Source organism: Aulostomus chinensis, chromosome 18, assembly GCF_037954235.1.
Source record: "Aulostomus chinensis isolate RoL2024-O1b breed Wild chromosome 18, RoL_Achi_v1.0, whole genome shotgun sequence".
Classification (NCBI taxonomy): Eukaryota; Metazoa; Chordata; class Actinopteri; order Syngnathiformes; family Aulostomidae; genus Aulostomus; species Aulostomus chinensis.
Genome location: NC_141337.1, coordinates 205,308 through 225,000, shown reverse-complemented (window position 1 = coordinate 225,000; position 19,693 = coordinate 205,308). Strand labels below are relative to the sequence as shown.

The following is a 19,693-nucleotide window of genomic DNA, read 5'->3' as shown; positions in this document are numbered from 1 at the left end:
GGATGGATAGATGATAGATAGATAGATGGATGGATGGATGATGGATGGATAGATGATAGATAGATAGATGATAGATAGATGGATGGATGGATGGATGATGGATGGATAGATGATAGATAGAAAGATAAACAGATGGATAGATAGATGGATGGATAGATAGATGGATGATAGATGGATTGATAGATGATAGATAGATAGATGATAGATAGATAGATGGATAGATGATAGATGGATGATAGATAGATAGATAGATGGATGGATGGATGATAGATAGATAGATAGATGGATGGATGGATGATGGATGGATAGATAGATGATAGATAGATAGATAGATAGATAGATAGACAGATGGAAAGATAGATGGATGATAGATGGATAGATGATAGATGGATAGATGATAGATAGATAGATGGATAGATGATAGATAGAAAGATAGATGGATGGATGGATGATGGATGGATAGATAATGATAGATAGATAGATAGAAAGAGGGAAAGATGGATAGATACATGGATGGATAGATAGATGGATGATAGATGGATAGATGATAGATAGATGGATGGATAGATAGATGGATAGATAGATAGATAGATAGATGGATGGATGGATAGATGGATAGATAGAAAGATAGATGGATGGATGGATAGATGGATGGATGGATAGATGGATAGATAGAAAGATAGATGGATGGATGGATGGATAGATGGATGATAGATAGATGGATGGATGGATAGATGGATAGATAGAAAGATAGATGGATGGATGGATAGATAGATGGATGGATGGATAGATGGATAGATAGAAAGATAGATGGATGGATGGATGGTAGATACATGGATAGATGGATGATAGATGGATAGATGATAGATAGATAGATAGATAGATAGATGATTGATGGATAGATGATAGATGATAGATAGATAGATGATAGATGATAGATAGATAGATGGATGGATGGATGATGGATGGATAGATGATAGATGATAGATTGATAGATAGATAGATAGATAGATGGATAGATAGATAGATGATAGATCGATAGATGGATAGATAGATAGATAAATGGATGATAGATAGATAGTTAGATAGATAGATAGATGATAGATAGATAGATGATAGATAGATAGATGGATAGATGATAGATAGATAGATAGATAGATAGATAGATAGATGGATAGACAGATAGATGATGGATAGATAGATGATAGATAGATGGAGAGAGATAGATAGATGATAGATAGATGGATGGATAGATGGATAGATAGATAGATGGATAGATAGATAGATGATAGATAGATAGATGGATAGATGATAGATAGATAGATAGATAGATAGATAGATAGATAGATGGATAGACAGATAGATGATGGATAGATAGATGATAGATAGATGGAGAGAGATAGATAGATGATAGATAGATGGATGGATAGATGGATAGATAGATAGATGGATAGATAGATAGATAGATGATAGACAGATAGATGGATAGATGATAGATGATAGATAGATAGATAGATAGATGGATAGATGGATAGATGATAGATAGAAAGATAGATAGATAGATGATAGATAGATAGATGATAGATGATAGATAGATGACAGATAGATGATAGATAGATAGATAGATAGATAGATAGATAGATGGATGGATGATAGAGGGATGATAGATAGATGGATAGATAGATAGATAGATAGATAGATAGATAGAAAGATAGATAGATAGATAGATAGTTGGATAGATAGATGGATGATGGATAGATAGATGGAGAGATAGATGGATAAATGGATGATAGATAGATAGACAGATAGATAGAAAGAAAGATAGATAGATAGATAGATAGATAGATAGATAGATAGATAGATAGATGGATGATGGATAGATAGATGGATGGATGGATGGATAATAGATGGATAGACAGATAGATGATGGATGGATAGATGATAGATAGATGGAGAGAGATAGATAGATGATAGATAGATGGATGGATAGATGGATAGATAGATAGATGGATAGATAGATAGATGATAGATAGATAGATGGATAGATGATAGATAGATAGATAGATAGATAGATAGATAGATAGATAGATAGATAGATAGATGGATAGACAGATAGATGATGGATAGATAGATGATAGATAGATGGAGAGAGATAGATAGATGATAGATAGATGGATGGATAGATGGATAGATAGATAGATGGATAGATAGATAGATGATAGATGATAGATAGACAGATAGATGATGGATGGATAGATGATAGATAGATGGAGAGAGATAGATAGATGATAGATAGATGGATGGATGGATGGATGATGGATGGATAGATGATAGATAGATAGATGGATGGATGGATGATGGATGGATAGATGATAGATAGATAGATGATAGATAGATGGATGGATGGATGGATGATGGATGGATAGATGATAGATAGAAAGATAAACAGATGGATAGATAGATGGATGGATAGATAGATGGATGATAGATGGATTGATAGATGATAGATAGATAGATGATAGATAGATAGATGGATAGATGATAGATGGATGATAGATAGATAGATAGATGGATGGATGGATGATAGATAGATAGATAGATGGATGGATGGATGATGGATGGATAGATAGATGATAGATAGATAGATAGATAGATAGATAGACAGATGGAAAGATAGATGGATGATAGATGGATAGATGATAGATGGATAGATGATAGATAGATAGATGGATAGATGATAGATAGAAAGATAGATGGATGGATGGATGATGGATGGATAGATAATGATAGATAGATAGATAGAAAGAGGGAAAGATGGATAGATACATGGATGGATAGATAGATGGATGATAGATGGATAGATGATAGATAGATGGATGGATAGATAGATGGATAGATAGATAGATAGATAGATGGATGGATGGATAGATGGATAGATAGAAAGATAGATGGATGGATGGATAGATGGATGGATGGATAGATGGATAGATAGAAAGATAGATGGATGGATGGATGGATAGATGGATGATAGATAGATGGATGGATGGATAGATGGATAGATAGAAAGATAGATGGATGGATGGATAGATAGATGGATGGATGGATAGATGGATAGATAGAAAGATAGATGGATGGATGGATGGTAGATACATGGATAGATGGATGATAGATGGATAGATAGATAGATAGATGATTGATGGATAGATGATAGATGATAGATAGATAGATGATAGATGATAGATAGATAGATGGATGGATGGATGATGGATGGATAGATGATAGATGATAGATTGATAGATAGATAGATAGATGGATGGATAGATGATGGATGGATAGATGATAGATTGATAGAATGATAGATAGACAGATGGATAGATAGATGGATGGATAGATAGATGGATGATAGATGGATAGATGATAGATGGATAGATGATAGATAGATAGATAGATAGATAGATGGATAGATGAAGGATGGATAGATGATACATGATAGATTGATAGATAGATAGATAGACAGATGGATAGATAGATGGATGGATAGATAGATGGATGGATGGATAGATGGATAGATAGAAAGATAGATGGATGGATGGATGGTAGATACATGGATAGATGGATGATAGATAGATAGATAGATAGATAGATAGATGATTGATGGATAGATGATAGATGATAGATAGATAGATGATAGATGATAGATAGATAGATGGATGGATGGATGATGGATGGATAGATGATAGATGATAGATTGATAGATAGATAGATAGATGGATGGATAGATGATGGATGGATAGATGATAGATTGATAGAATGATAGATAGACAGATGGATAGATAGATGGATGGATAGATAGATGGATGATAGATGGATAGATGATAGATGGATAGATGATAGATAGATAGATAGATAGATAGATGGATAGATGAAGGATGGATAGATGATACATGATAGATTGATAGATAGATAGATAGACAGATGGATAGATAGATGGATGGATAGATAGATGGATGATAGATGGATAGATGATAGATGGATAGATGATAGATAGATAGATAGATAGATGATAGATAGATAGATAGATAGATAGATAGATAGATAGATAGATAGATGGATGGATGGATGATGGATGGATAGATAGATGATAGATAGATAGATGATAGATAGATAGAAAGATGGATAGATAGATGGATAGATGATAGATGGATAGATGATAGACAGATGGATGGATAGATAGATGATAGATAGATGGATAGATGATAGATGGATGGATAGATAGATGGATAGATAGATAGATAGATGGATGGATGGATAGATGGATAGATAGATAGATAGATGGATGGATGGATAGATAGATGGATGATAGATAGATAGATAGATGGATGGATGGATGATGGATGGATAGATAGATGATAGATAGATGATAGATGATAGATAGATAAACAGATGGAAAGATAGATGGATGGATAGATAGATGGATGATAGATAGATAGATAGATAGATAGATAGATAGATAGATAGATAGATAGATGGATGATAGATAGATAGATAGATAGATAGATAGATAGATAGATAGATAGATGGATGGATGGATGACAGATAGATAGATAGATAGATAGATAGATAGATGGATGGATGGATGATGGATGGATAGATGATAGATTGATAGATAGATAGATAGATAGACAGATGGATAGATAGATGGATGGATAGATAGATGGATGATAGATGGATAGATGATAGATGGATCGATGATAGATAGATAGATAGATAGATAGATAGATAGATAGATGGATAGATGATAGATAGATAGATAGATAGATGGATGGATGGATGATGGATGGATAGATAGATGATAGATAGAGATAGATAGATAGACAGATGGATAGATAGATGGATGATAGATGGATAGATGATAGATGGATAGATGATAGATAGATAGATAGACAGATGGATAGATAGATGGATGATAGATGGATAGATGATAGATGGATAGATGATAGATAGATAGATAGATAGATAGATAGATAGATAGATAGATAGATAGATAGATGGATAGACAGATGGATGATAGATGGATAGATGATAGATAGATAGATAGATAGTTAGATAGATAGATAGATAGATAGATAGATAGATAGATAGATAGATAGATAGATAGATAGATAGATAGATAGATGGATGCATGGTAGATGATGGATGGACAGACAGATAGATGGATGATAGATGGATGGATAGATAGATGGATCGATAGATAGATGATAGATAGATAGATGGATGATGGATAGATGATAGATGGATGATAGATAGATGGATGATGGATAGATAGATAGATGGATGGATAGATAGATAGATGATAGATGGATAGATGATAGATAGATAGATGGATAGATGGATAGATGATAGATGGATAGATGATAGATAGATAGATGGATGGATAGATAGATAGATGATAGATAGATAGATGATAGATGGATAGATGATAGATAGATAGATGGATGGACAGATAGATGGATGATGGATAGATAGATAGATGGATGGATAGATGGGTGATAGATAGATGGATAGATGATAGATAGATGGATGATAGATAGATAGATAGATGGATAGATGATAGATAGATAGATGGATAGATAGATGATAGATAGACAGATAGATGATAGATGATAGATGGATGATAGATGATAGATAGATAGATAGATGATAGATAGATAGATAGATGATAGATAGATAGATGATAGATAGATGGATAGATAGATGGATAGATAGATAGATAGATGGATAGATAGATAGATGATAGATCGATAGATGGATAGATAGATAGATAAATGGATGATAGATAGATAGTTAGATAGATAGATAGATGATAGATCGATAGATGGATAGATAGATGGATGCATGGTAGATGATGGATGGACAGACAGATAGATGGATGATAGATGGATGATAGATGGATGATAGATAGATGTTTAGATAGATAGATAGATGGACAGATAGATAGATGGATGGATAGATGGATGGATGATTGATGGATGATAGATAGATAGATGGATGATGGATAGATGATAGATGGATGATAGATAGATGATAGATGGCTGGATAGATAGATAGATGGATGGATAGATGGATGGATGATAGATGGATTGATAGATAGATGAGAGATAGATAGATGGATGATGGATAGATGATAGATGGATGATAGATAGATGGATGGATAGATAGATGGATGATGGATAGATAGATAGATGGATGGATAGATGATAGATGATAGATGGATAGATGATAGATAGATAGATGGATAGATGATAGATAGATGATAGATGATAGATAGATAGATAGATAGATAGATAGATAGATAGATAGATGATAGATAGATAGATAGATAGATAGATAGATAGATAGATAGATGGATGGATGGATGATAGATGGATGGATGATAGATGATGGATGGACAGACGGATAGATGGATGATAGATAGATAGACAGACAGGGTTCGGGTGGTCGGCTGATAGGACAAACAGAAAAACCACACGTTCCCCACACCACTCGTGTTCCCTCCACATTGAACGGATGAAGTGTTAAACTGATCCAAACAACAAACAAACTATTTGCTGTCAATCAAAGCTGCTTCCAAACTGGTGTTTGTGATCAAAAGTCCTGGCTTTGTAATTTCCTGGTGTGCTTAAAGGCGGGATGGCGAGAGCTGGGGAGGAAGAGAAGAAGAGTTTGACAATCAAATGGATCCGATGTTTTTCCCACCTCCCTTGTCCTCATGGGCGCAGTATTCCCCAGCTGTGGCTGTCAGGCATGCAGAGCTGGATGTTTCATATGAGACCACAACATGATGTCAGCGACTGCAAAACAGGCAGTTGATCTTGCGTCTGGGACTGAATGCTTGAGCATGAAGAATCAGGGGAATGGGCCTTGTTCTGGATTATAATCTCAGATCATAGTAATCTTTTTTAATGAATATGAATTTGCCATTTGTAATGGATGATATTGCAGGCAAAGATTTGTGGAAGGGGAGGAGCGATGGATGAGTGCTTGCACTGCCGTGGCAGTAGAGGGGAGCGGATGTTAGGGGATGTACAGTCCTTCTCACCTAAAGAGCCACAAATGCCACAAGATTATGAAGATTTGATACATCTGCTGGGAGGCGAAACACAGCAGCTGCATTTCAGACACCAGGATTAGTCGCCTTTTCATTTCATCCCCTGTGGCCTGGCCTGGAACATGAGGCTAGAGCGTGGACGGCGGGCTTCTCTGGCACTCACCCTCAACTTTGTGGCATTTGCATTCGCCTTATCAGCAGTGACCACCAGCTACTGGTGTGAGGGCACCAGGAAGGTGGCCAAACCCTTCTGCACAGGGCCGCCAGTGAAGGTGAAGCAGTGGTTCTGCATTCGCTTCAACAGCTCCAACATCAACGACAGTCGGCTGGTCCAGTACATCTTTGAGACTGGCGAGGAGAAGTTCCTACTGAGGAAGTTCCACACCGGCATATTTTTCTCTTGTGAGCAGACGGCTGACATGAACGGTAAGAGCTGATTACTCACCTGCAGGCGCACAGCAGAAAGATGTATTCCACACAAATGTTAACCATCTTATCTCCCTTCATCTCATGAGTTGTGGCAGCAGGAACTGCAAAGGTTCCTCGTGTTACATGACAGGACTCCACTTATTCCTTATGTGGACGCCAACAGCTTCCTGTAATACACTCTATTTCCTCTGGAAACCTCCATCATCTTCAGTTTGCTCAAAAAGCTCCACCTTCTGATTATTTTTGGTTTGGGTTGTTCTCAAGTTGAAAAATTGAACAGTGGATATGGGATAGATTGTGGACGACATGCTCGCAAAAACTGGCTAAGAGGCTAATTAATCAACTGTTGCTATCTCAGCGCTATCCCTGAAGGGTTCTGTGCAGACGCGTGAACGAGGCAAAAAACTGTGGACGGGCTGCAGCTGGTGAACCTGTCGACAGAGACACTGATGCAGTTTCTCCTTCCAATGCCTCCCCATTTGCTTGTCTTTGGACTGTGGAGGAAGCTGGAGTACCAGAGAGAACCCAGCAGGAACAGGAGAACATGGAGACTCACCCAGAAAGACCCCGTGCTGCAGCCGGGGCTCCACCCACAACCTTCTTGCTGGGGGGCCACAGTGAGGACCACTGCTCCACCGGGCCACTCTGTTGCTTTATGTTGCTTGGAAAGTTTGTCAGTCTGAACTGAATTACAATCATTTCTCGTGTTACATGCAAGCAATTTCACTATCTCTGGTAATAAAACAATGTGAAAGAGAGGAACATCAATTTGCATGCAACGCTGTTTAACCATGCACTGATATGCAAGAGGTTATGCAAACCAGCTGAGAAAAACAAGATCCAGTCTTTGTCTTCATGAGGGAAATATTGTTGACTGACCCTGCAGAGTTGGTGGGTCCAGTAAGGATGCAAATCCACGTTTTCCTGTTGTTCCTGTTCTTCATGTGCTCGACAAACACACATTCAGTCCACCAACATCTAAACTTATCCATGAAATTACAGTAATTCCATGTGACATTTGTCACATTAAACAAGTATTTTTATGACTAAAATGGTGCATCAGTTTCATGACATGTTGAACCATTCTGAAAACTTATTTTACTGTTTTGTGTTTGTCGTCTCTCATCAGGGTTTGACTGTCGAGATTTCTCCGAGATTGCACCTGAACATGAAAGAGGTTAGTAAATGAAGTCATAGATTTACATTTATGTCATTGTGAACACATGCAAAAGTATTTTTAAGACACATTCACCAATATCCAAGCCAATCCTTCAGCTACAACTGAAGGCAGGCGTGAGGCCACTGAAGCAGTTTCACATGCACACCAAAGTTGAGTGGTCGAGTCCAAATCCCTTTTTTGGCAAAACATCAAAATTTTTGTTAAAAACTCACTCAATTCCTGTTTGGGAGCCTCACTGACGATTGTGTTTGCCAGAGGCAGTCAGAAGTTTGGAAAATGTTTGGTGATGAACGATGAACATTTCAGTAAAGTTACTTTTGGCTGTTAGTCTCCGAGGTTGATTGACAGTACAGTTGCAGGTACATCAGAGTCACGGTGAGTCCCCTTTAACAAAGCAACAAGTAATTATACGTACTAGAAGACAAACTTTAGTATAGTACAACAACCACTACAAATCATATAATTAAGTATTAAATCTGAGAGGGCATAACTGCACATAAATGACTGCGTTGACAAAAGTGCAGTACATGTCATGTACGATGAATCCACGTGTCCTCAGAGTCTCATCTCCTCACAACAGGAAAGTTCTGGGTTCCAACGAGAACCAAGACATGCACGAATGTCCATCCATCATTCATCATCCATCCATCATCCCTCCATCCCTCCATCATCCCTCCATCATCCCTCCATCCATCCATCCCTCCATGTTCTCCCTCTTCTCCTGTTCAGGGTGGTGGGGGTGGAGCCTATCCCAGCAGCCTTCCCCCTGGACAGGTCACCAGTCCATGGCAGGGCCAACACATAGAGACAGACAACCATTGGCTCTCCCAGCCACGCCTACGGTCAATTTAGAGTCCGGATTAACCTGGTCCCCTCTTGATGTCTTTGGACTGTGGAGGAAGCTGGAGTACCAGAGAGAACCCAGCAGGAACAGGGAGAACATGGAGACTCACCCAGAAAGACCCCGTGCTGCAGCCGGGGCTCCACCCACAACCTTCTTGCTGGGGGGCCGCAGTGAGGACCACTGCTCCACCCACAACCTTCTTGATGGGGGCCACAGGGAGGACCACTGCTCCACCCACAACCTTCTTGCTGGGGGCCACAGGGAGGACCACTGCTCCACCCACAACCTTCTTGATGGGGGGCCACCGTGAGGACCACTGCTCCACCGGGCCGCCCATGCAAGAATGTATGTCTCTTAATGAAGTCAACTCTGGGATTGAAAGGGGACCTGTGCCAGTCTCTCTTAATGGGATGTATTCTCCCATTTTATGGTTATGTGCCTCACTAACTTGATGTTGCCATGGACACCAAACCAATGCCTTCATCGAAGGGCCTCTGGTAGAAGGAAACAGCCTGCAAGCCAATTCACCAGTTCTGTGGAATGACATTAACATCACAAGCGAGAGATGGTTATGCACAAGCAAAGTATTTTATATCACGTGTCGGTACAAAGTTTTTAGTTTATATGCACAAATTCAACAACCAAGAGAATTAGAGGAAGATGCCAGCAAGGAACAAAACACAGCAAGAGCCAAACAAATGTGCTTGTGTGTGAAAGAAACCCTGCAGCGCAACAGCATAACCCTGTTGATGCAGTCCTCTCACTCCCCTCACGCTCCTGATGCTGAGCCCTGTCTGCGCCGTCACACAGCATCTCTGCGTGGGTTCTTTTACTGTTGTCTGTTGATGATTGTGGGCATGAAAAACAAGTAGCTACCCCCTACGTGCTTCCCTTCAGACAGCTGCACTTGTGTAGCAGGATCAGAGTCTTACCTGAACTTGTTTGTGTTCCAGGGGTCCTGTGGTTGTGTATTGTTGCTGAGACTTTGTACCTCACCTTGCTCTTCACTGGTGGGGCCCTGATGACCTTGGAGCAGTTCCCTTGCTTCAGTATCATGAACAAGCTGAAGCTCAGTGCCTTCGCTGCCTTGTGTACAGCCCTGTCAGGTAACAACATCCTCTGGACTGTGACGGCATCTTATAACCTCTAACCTGTGACACGCCCTCTAACCTGTGACACGCCCTCTAACCTGTGTCACGCCCTCGAACATGTGACATACCCCCTAACCTGTGACATACCCCCTAACCTGTGACACGCCCTCTAACCTGTGACATGCCCTTTAACATGTGACATACACTCTAACCTGTCACACACCCTCTAACCTGTGACACACCCTCTAACTGGTGACACTCCTCTAACATGTGACATACCCTCTAACCTGTGACACACCCTCTAACTGGTGACACTCCTCTAACATGTGACATACCCTCTAACCTGTGACACACCCTCTAACTGGTGACACTCCTCTAACATGTGACATACCCTCTAACCTGTGACACGCCCTCTAACCTGTGACATGCCCTCTAACTTGTGACACTCCCTCGAAACTGTGACACGCCCTCTAACTTGTGACACTCCCTCTAAACTGTGACACGCCCTCTAACCTGTGACATGCCCTTTAACATGTGACATACACTCTAACCTGTCACACACCCTCTAACCTGTGACATGCCCTCTAACTTGAGACACGCCCTCTAACTGGTGACACTCCTCTAACATGTGACATACCCTCTAACCTGTGACACGCCCTCTAACTTGTGACACGCCCTCTAACTTGTGACACTCCCTCTAAACTGTGACACGCCCTTTAACTTGTGACACGCCCTCTAACCTGTGACACTCCTCTAACATGTGACATACCCTCTAACCTGTGACACGCCCTCTAACTTGTGACACGCCCTCTAACTTGTGACACTCCCTCTAACTTGTGACTAGCCCTCTAACTTGTGACACTCCCTCTAACCTGTGACATGCCCTCTAACTTGTGACACGCCCTCTAACTTGGGACACTCCCTCTAAACTGTGACACGCCCTCTAACTTGTGACACGCCCTCTATCTTGTGACACGCCCTCTAACTTGATACTCCCTCTGAACTGTGACACGCCCTCTAACTTGTGACACGCCCTCTAACCTGTGACACGCCCTCTAACTTGTGACATGCCCTCTAACTTGTGACACGCCCTCTAACTTGGGACACACCCTCTAACATTTGACACACCATCTAACCTCTAACCTGTGACATGCCCTCTAACTTGTGACACGCCCTCTAACTTGTGACACTCCCTCTAACCTGTGACATGCCCTCTAACCTGTGACATGCCCTTTAACATGTGACATACACTCTAACCTGTCACACACCCTCTAACCTGTGACATGCCCTCTAACTTGAGACACGCCCTCTAACTGGTGACACTCCTCTAACATGTGACATACCCTCTAACCTGTGACACGCCCTCTAACTTGTGACACGCCCTCTAACTTGTGACACTCCCTCTAAACTGTGACACGCCCTTTAACTTGTGACACGCCCTCTAACCTGTGACACTCCTCTAACATGTGACATACCCTCTAACCTGTGACACGCCCTCTAAACTGTGACACTCCTCTAACATGTGACATACCCTCTAACCTGTGACACGCCCTCTAAACTGTGACATGCCCTCTAAACTGTGACACTCCTCTAACATGTGACATACCCTCTAACCTGTGACACTCCCTCTAACATTTGACACACCATCTAACCTCTAACCTGTGACATGCCCTCTAACTTGTGACACGCCCTCTAACTTGTGACACTCCCTCTAACCTGTGACATGCCCTCTAACTTGTGACACGCCCTCTAACTTGTGACACTCCCTCTAAACTGTGACACGCCCTCTAACTTGTGACACTCCCTCTAACCTGTGACATGCCCTCTAACTTGTGACACGCCCTCTAACTTGTGACACTCCCTCTAACCTGTGACACGCCCTCTAAACTGTGACATGCCCTCTAAACTGTGACACTCCTCTAACATGTGACATACCCTCTAACCTGTGACACTCCCTCTAACATTTGACACACCATCTAACCTCTAACCTGTGACATGCCCTCTAACTTGTGACACGCCCTCTAACTTGTGACACTCCCTCTAACCTGTGACATGCCCTCTAACTTGTGACACGCCCTCTAACTTGTGACACTCCCTCTAAACTGTGACACGCCCTCTAACTTGTGACACTCCCTCTAAACTGTGACACGCCCTCTAACTTGTGACACTCCCTCTAAACTGTGACACGCCCTCTAACTTCTGACACTCCCTCTAAACTGTGACACGCCCTCTAACCTGTAACATGCCCTTTAACATGTGACATACACTCTAACCTGTCACACACCCTCTAACCTGTGACATCCCCTCTAACTTGAGACACGCCCTCTAACTGGTGACACTCCTCTAACATGTGACATACCCTCTAACCTGTGACACGCCCTCTAACTCGTGACACGCCCTCTAACTTGTGACACTCCTCTAACATTTGACATACACTCTAACCTGTCACACACCCTCTAACCTGTGACATGCCCTCTAACTTGAGACACGCCCTCTAACTGGTGACACTCCTCTAACATGTGACATACCCTCTAACCTGTGACACGCCCTCTAACTTGTGACACGCCCTCTAACTTGTGACACTCCCTCTAAACTGTGACACGCCCTTTAACTTGTGACACGCCCTCTAACCTGTGACACTCCTCTAACATGTGACATACCCTCTAACCTGTGACACGCCCTCTAAACTGTGACACTCCTCTAACATGTGACATACCCTCTAACCTGTGACACTCCCTCTAACCTGTGACATGCCCTCTAACTTGTGACACACCATCTAACCTCTAACACGCCCTCTAACTTGTGACACGCCCTCAAAATGGTGACACGCCCTCTAAACTGTGACAAGCCCTCTAACGTGTGACACGCCCTCTAACCTGTGACACACCCTCTAACCTCTCACCTGTGACCTGCCCTCTAACCTCAAACCTGTGACACGCCCTCTAACCAGTGACACACTCTTACCTCTCACCTGTGACCTCCCCTCTGACCTCCAATCAGTGACACGCCCTCTAACCTGTGACACACCCTCTAACCTCTCACCTGTGACACGCCATCTATACTGTGACACGCCCCCAAACCTGTGACACGCCCTCTAACTATGACACACCCTCTTACCTGTGACACACCCTCTAACCTCTCACCTGTGACCTGCCCTCAAACTTGTGACATGCCCTCTAAACTGTGACACGCCCTCTAACCTGTGACACACCCTCTAACCTCTCACCCAGGATGGCATCCTCTAACCCTAACCTGTGACCACGTCCTCCAAATTCTAACCCATGACGGCATCTTCTAACCTGTGACGGTGTCCTCTAACCTCTAAACAATTATGGCATCCTGTCAACTGTGACAGAGTCTTCTTCTTCAGAGTCTTCAAAGATGGTGTCCTCTAACCTGTGACAGCACCCTCTAACCTCTAACCTGGGATGGTGCCCTCTAACCTCCAACCTGTGACCTCACTGGTCGGAAACAAAGACCAAATGAATGTGAATGAATCAGGCTTGTAAATGTGTGGTAATGATGTTCTGAATCACATGATCAGGACACTATTGAAAACCATTCAGTTTTGTTGCATATTTGGATTTTATATGTTTGACATCTCATTTTAAAGCAAATTCCATTGTCTCAGTGAATATTAGAAACAGCATCTAAGCGGTTAACATGCTGCGGCCCTGATTGCAGCAGCTGAGTGTGGAAAAGTGGCGAGTAGCAGCCCAGCTGACGGCGTTCTGAACAGCAGCAAGGACACAAAGCAGCATCCTCTCACTGCTCAGAGGATTTGCTGGTTTGTGTACTAATCGGATTGGAGCTGGGCAGCGGTTTTGGGCTGAGCCAAGACCCGCCCAGTGGCGCTTCCTCCCCCTCGTCCCCCTGTCCTCCCTCCTGTTGTTCGTAGTTAATCCCTCATCTGCGGGGGGCTGGCCCACCAAAATACCACACAAAATACATCAAAAATACAAAAAAAATACAACAAAATGATTTAGTTCAAAGAACCATCTGTAGCATGCCTTAGCTTTGATAAGGTAAGCTGCCACATTGCATTTAAAAGATAAACTCCTCCACTCAAAAAAAAAATACACCCAGTTTTAGGGAAAGTCTCTTATTGTCCATTGTCCCTGGACACAGACAAGAAGACAGAAACCCCCCTCGAAGGAGCTGAGGCTAGTTAGCAGCCCAATGGCTGGTAGTGAGTGGGAAGTGTTAGCATCAGCTTGCATCAAATCACTGCGCCCAGTCAGGAAAGTAGTTCCGGCAACGTGTCTGATTCTACCACTACAATGTCTCCTCATTTTAAACTGGTATTCATCACCAAGGTTACACACAACCCTCCTGATATTAATGCAGGCAGAGACGCAGCTACGCTAACACTTCCCACCCACTACAGGTCTTTGTGCTAAGCTAACTAGCCTGGGTCTCCACTTACAAGATTGTTAGAGTCTCTATCTTCTTGTCTGTCCTTGAGGACAATGAACAATAACAGACTTTCCCCAAAAGTGGGCATGTCCCTGTAAAGGTCATCCCCCTATAAGTGCTTATATGCCTTTGTGGAAGTTGACACACAATTTTGAATCTGACCAAACTCACTGAAAGAAGCTACAGCCCGTGCGAGTTGGTGGCATTGCCGATCGTGGCATCAGCTGATGATGCTTATGCTCTCCATGTTTTTCTCTCCACCTGCTGATTCTGAACCTGCTGCAACCATTCTGTGAGGTGTCATTGTCCCATACCTCAAGAACCCTCAGAACCCTCAGTGCCTTTCAACCAAGTACTAGTTCTAGGGACAACCCTGACCTATCCTCTAAAGCAAAGGCTAATACTTCAGGATGTATTTTCATATTCCTTCATTTTCTGGCCATGAAAATGTAAGTATGGCTCTGCAACTTAGGTGCATTGGTACAGTCGCTCCAACAATCCCCAAAACAAATCCCACAGCATGAAAATCATTATCCAGTTGGTAACCAGTAAGCTGCCACTGTGTCAACATGAAGACCTCTCCTCCTCATCCTCAGGCCTTTGTGGGATGGTGGCCCACATGATGTTCACCACCATATTCCAGCTGGCAGTAGCGATGGGCCCGGAGGACTGGAGGCCCAAGACCTGGGACTACAGTTGGTCCTACATGTAAGAGCCTCTTACTCTACAGACAAGTTTATTAAGATTAAAATGGCTGACGTACCATTCACAACTCATCAGAACCACATGTACAGACTCCACCTGCATGGAAAAAAATATTGTAAAAACCTCTTCAAGTTGTCCGTCTTTATAAATTAACTCACAGAAGCCTCATTAGCACAAAAGAGATGTGCAACTGAATGGCTAATGATTGTTTTAATTCTACAGCAAATACTTGAGAGTTCAATTATTGTCCTCCATGAACACACACTCCCAAACTACTGAGCATCTACAAATTCTAAATGACACCATGAGTCTGGTGTAGACGCTCACACCTTCATCTCACTGTCAAGTTCCACCAGTTAAGATGTGCGCGTCTACACCACACTTGAGCAGTGAGACTGCAATCCATATTCGTGTTCCACCCCACAATGACCTCATTCAGGTGAGACCTCTTCTTCAGAGTGTCATCATAATCATAAACAAGCTGACATCAGCGATATTGTTGCGTATGTTAACACATGGAAAGCTCGGGTACATTATTGATGTTTACAGTAGAAAAAGTGTTTTAAAAAATTGTGCTTCTCACTCAACACTGAATGTCTCTGCAGCTTAGCGTGGGGTTCCTTCGGTACCTGCATGGGTTCTGCTGTTACAGCGCTGAACAGGTACACAAAGACCATCATAGAGTTCAAGTTCAAACGGCGGAACATTGAAAAGAACCTGATGGTCAAGCAGAAGCTGATGGAGCTGGACCTCCCTGAGCAGATGTGGGACGTGTACTCGACAGCTGATGGCGGGGCATTACCAGGACTGCCGGTTAACGGACACAAACCGTCCACGGGGACAGCGTTTGTGGTGGAAGTGGACAGTTTGCAGGAACAAGGAGAGGCCTACTGCTGAACTTATTCAGGACCAAGTTGCCTGTCTTTGGCCTGTCAGGAAAACTTTGAAAATAGAAAAGAAAAAGACAGGGGAGTGCACAGACTGAGATATGCAACTTTAACAGAGGACGATTGGGAGCCTGGATGCTCGGTGGACGAGGGGTCGACACCTTCACGCCAAGCTGAGGCAGCCGCCTCTGACCTTGACTGGCCTATAAAATTCTGCTGCATCACATTTTTAGCTGTGATATTAGGAACATGTATGCGTGTGTGTGTGTGTGTGTGCATATATACATATTAGTGCTGTCAGGCAATTAAAAAAATGATGTAATAATTACAGGATTTGTAATTAACTAATCTAATTAACTGCATTTTAATCTCTTATCTGCTGAAGGTCCCCAAATAAAGAATTTGAATTCTAGGACAATACAAAACTGTAGTTCATGACAAATCAAATGAATACACTAAGAGAAGATCCGAAATCCACATTTTTACTGGTGACTTAATAAACCCTGAGTCAGGGCGTCTGAAGGCGGAGTCTCTAACAGGCGCTTTGACTAGCGACGCATGTATGTGGAGTGACGAGCCGCTGCCAGCAGGGGGCCTTCAGTGGGCCGAGTTTAAAATGCCGGCGTCTGGGTCAAATTCCCACTGAATTGCCACTCAAGTGGACACTAATTAACCCCTGACGGATCACTGCATTTTTCTGTGTTTTGTTGTTGTTGTTGTTCTTTTGTTAAAACGCCACGCCAACATTCAAAGCAGCGCAGTTGCTACATAGTTCAAGGCTCAGATGTGTTCTTGGTCTCTTTGGAAAGGTAACGTTCTCAGGTGTCTTGCAGAAGTGTCCGTTTGATTCTGTGTATTTGACTGACAAGGAGATACAGTGGTTAGAATCGAGGGTTTTTAGTTCCGCCCAACTAATCTGTCTGAACGTTGACTAGTAAAACCTAGGTCCATGACCTTCTAGGGGGAACAGGCATCACTAGTCCACAGACACAGGTCCTGACCTCCTACGGTCCAAATCTGAAGGCAAAATGTCAAAAAATGACCTGTAGACAGGATTTGGCACACCAAGTCCTAAGCGTGGTCCTTGGGTCCTATTTGGAGACTCCAAAAGGACATCTGGACACCCAAACACAAAACCATCAGATCCCTTTGGCTAACAAACACAATTTTGGAGCATGCAGGCATCTCATGGTGCAACAATGAAATATATAACAATCGTAGAACAAATGGAGAACAATGGAGCACGTCATCATCAACATCATCAATGAACTATAAAACTGTGGAAGTGTTCATGAATTGTTTTGTATTCTGGATTGAAACTGAATACGACTGACATTCGTAACAGCGAGGCTCTTCCAGCCTCTCTGTCCCACTCCGACACTCGCACTTCCTGTAGATGAAGGCCCCCCCCAGACGCAGCTAATTCCCACATTCCTCATGCAAATCAGGCTGCTGACAGGCAGAAGTAAAGAGAAGTAAACAACAGCATTAAAAACATAGCATAGCCGATTATTTATTGTTTGTCCATGAACGCGCATCTGGAACAACTGGATCGGTCCCTCATAGCTCCATGTCTGGGTCCACCCCTGCAAAAACTGCTCGACGTCTTCACGGTCGACCGCAGGCTCCTCGTCCGAGTGTCCGAGGCAGACAGCTGAAGCACCGTTTCAGCCTCTTCCTCTGCTGAACATCACTGAATATGACTGACTGTGAGGCAGTTATGATGAGGTATCATATGTGTACGTAAATATATGTGTGTATATATACATATATATATGCATACATACACATATACTGTACACACACATATATACACACACACACACATATATGTATGTGCGTGTGTGTGTGTGTGTGTGTATATATATATATATATATATATATATATATACTGTATATACTGTGTATATATACATATATACACTATATATATATATATATATATATATACTGTATATACTGTGTATATATACATATATATACACTATATATATATATATGCTGATGCTGAGAGCTCTGGTGTCTGTACTGCAATACCACTGAAATCTTTTCTTTTGTACTGCAGTACAGGTGACATCTGCACGTCAACTTATGATAAAACATAATCCGTAACAATGCCATCATTAAAAAGTCAAAAGAAGAAACCCGTGATGGCTGCTGTGTCCGTGCTGGTTTTGTCTCATCACCGGCCTCCCATGATTGTGACGCCGCCTTAGTGACAAAGTCTGGGAGGAGCCATGTCTTGGAGGCGGAGCTGCTGCGTTTATCTTGTTGATGCTTGTGTCACACTGATGTTCGGCTTCAATTCTGTAACGAGGAAAGTTGCCATTGAAGGAACATATATGGTCTTTCTTGTTTTGATGTGCTTCAACTCCTTCAGAGATCCAGGACCACAGGTCCACTCCAGCCATCAGGACTCACTGACGCCTCAGATTTACATCCCAGGTCCAGACAGACCTGGACAAAGCAGAGGACACATGGATAGAAGCACCCCGTCCAACACCGATGAGATGCTGCTGGGCAGCTGGGACAAGTGGACAACCCAGCAGCGATCACCATCACTACGGGACATCTTGTGTTCACCCCCACAGGTACACACCATACCGTGACACTCTCGGTCCAAGTCTGTCACACCCAGAAAATCTTGATTGCTCCAGGAAGTAGCTGATGCTGAGTAGACCAGTGCAGCTTTGTGAGGGCCAGACACCTGCGTGCTCTCAGGTCTTTAAATATCCCCCAAACACAAACTTAAAAAACACACATATTTTACCCCAACATTGTATTTCACCCTCCAAGTACTCACTAACAGGAGTCTTCAGCTCACTCAGATGTTTTTTCCTCCTGCATCACTTCTTAGTGACTCCAGAGTCCAGGGTGCAGAGAGAGCGAGAATGAATATTTAGCTTTAGCTTAACCCCAACCCTTGACGCTAATGTAGACTGACGGCTAACAAGAGCAACAAACACTTCAGTGTCAGTGGATCCCTGATCCTCCGTCTGGATCAAGGAGACCTGGATTCTACCAGACCACCTG

The 19,693-nt window shown here is 42.5% G+C and overlaps 1 protein-coding gene across 1 annotated transcript; it reads left to right on the top strand.

Annotated features, from left to right (window-relative positions):
- Positions 1-5,043: 5,043 nt before the first annotated feature.
- LOC147244504 (germ cell-specific gene 1-like protein) lies at positions 5,044-18,294 on the top strand. Its single transcript, XM_086185525.1, has 5 exons — positions 5,044-7,534; positions 8,667-8,714; positions 10,515-10,667; positions 15,665-15,776; positions 16,379-18,294. Exons 1-5 carry the CDS (start codon positions 7,231-7,233, stop codon positions 16,668-16,670), a joined length of 909 nt encoding a protein of 302 aa, XP_086041651.1. The 5' UTR covers positions 5,044-7,230; the 3' UTR covers positions 16,671-18,294.
- The last annotated feature ends 1,399 nt before the right edge of the window (positions 18,295-19,693 follow it).

Coding starts and splice junctions, on each gene's coding strand:
- LOC147244504 (XM_086185525.1), top strand. CDS start 7,231: ATGAGGCTAGAGCGTGGACGGCGGGCTTCTCTGGCACTCACCCTCAAC. Junction 7,535..8,666: donor GCAGACGGCTGACATGAACG/GTAAGAGCTGAT, acceptor GTCTCTCATCAG/GGTTTGACTGTCGAGATTTC. Junction 15,777..16,378: donor GACTACAGTTGGTCCTACAT/GTAAGAGCCTCT, acceptor ATGTCTCTGCAG/CTTAGCGTGGGGTTCCTTCG.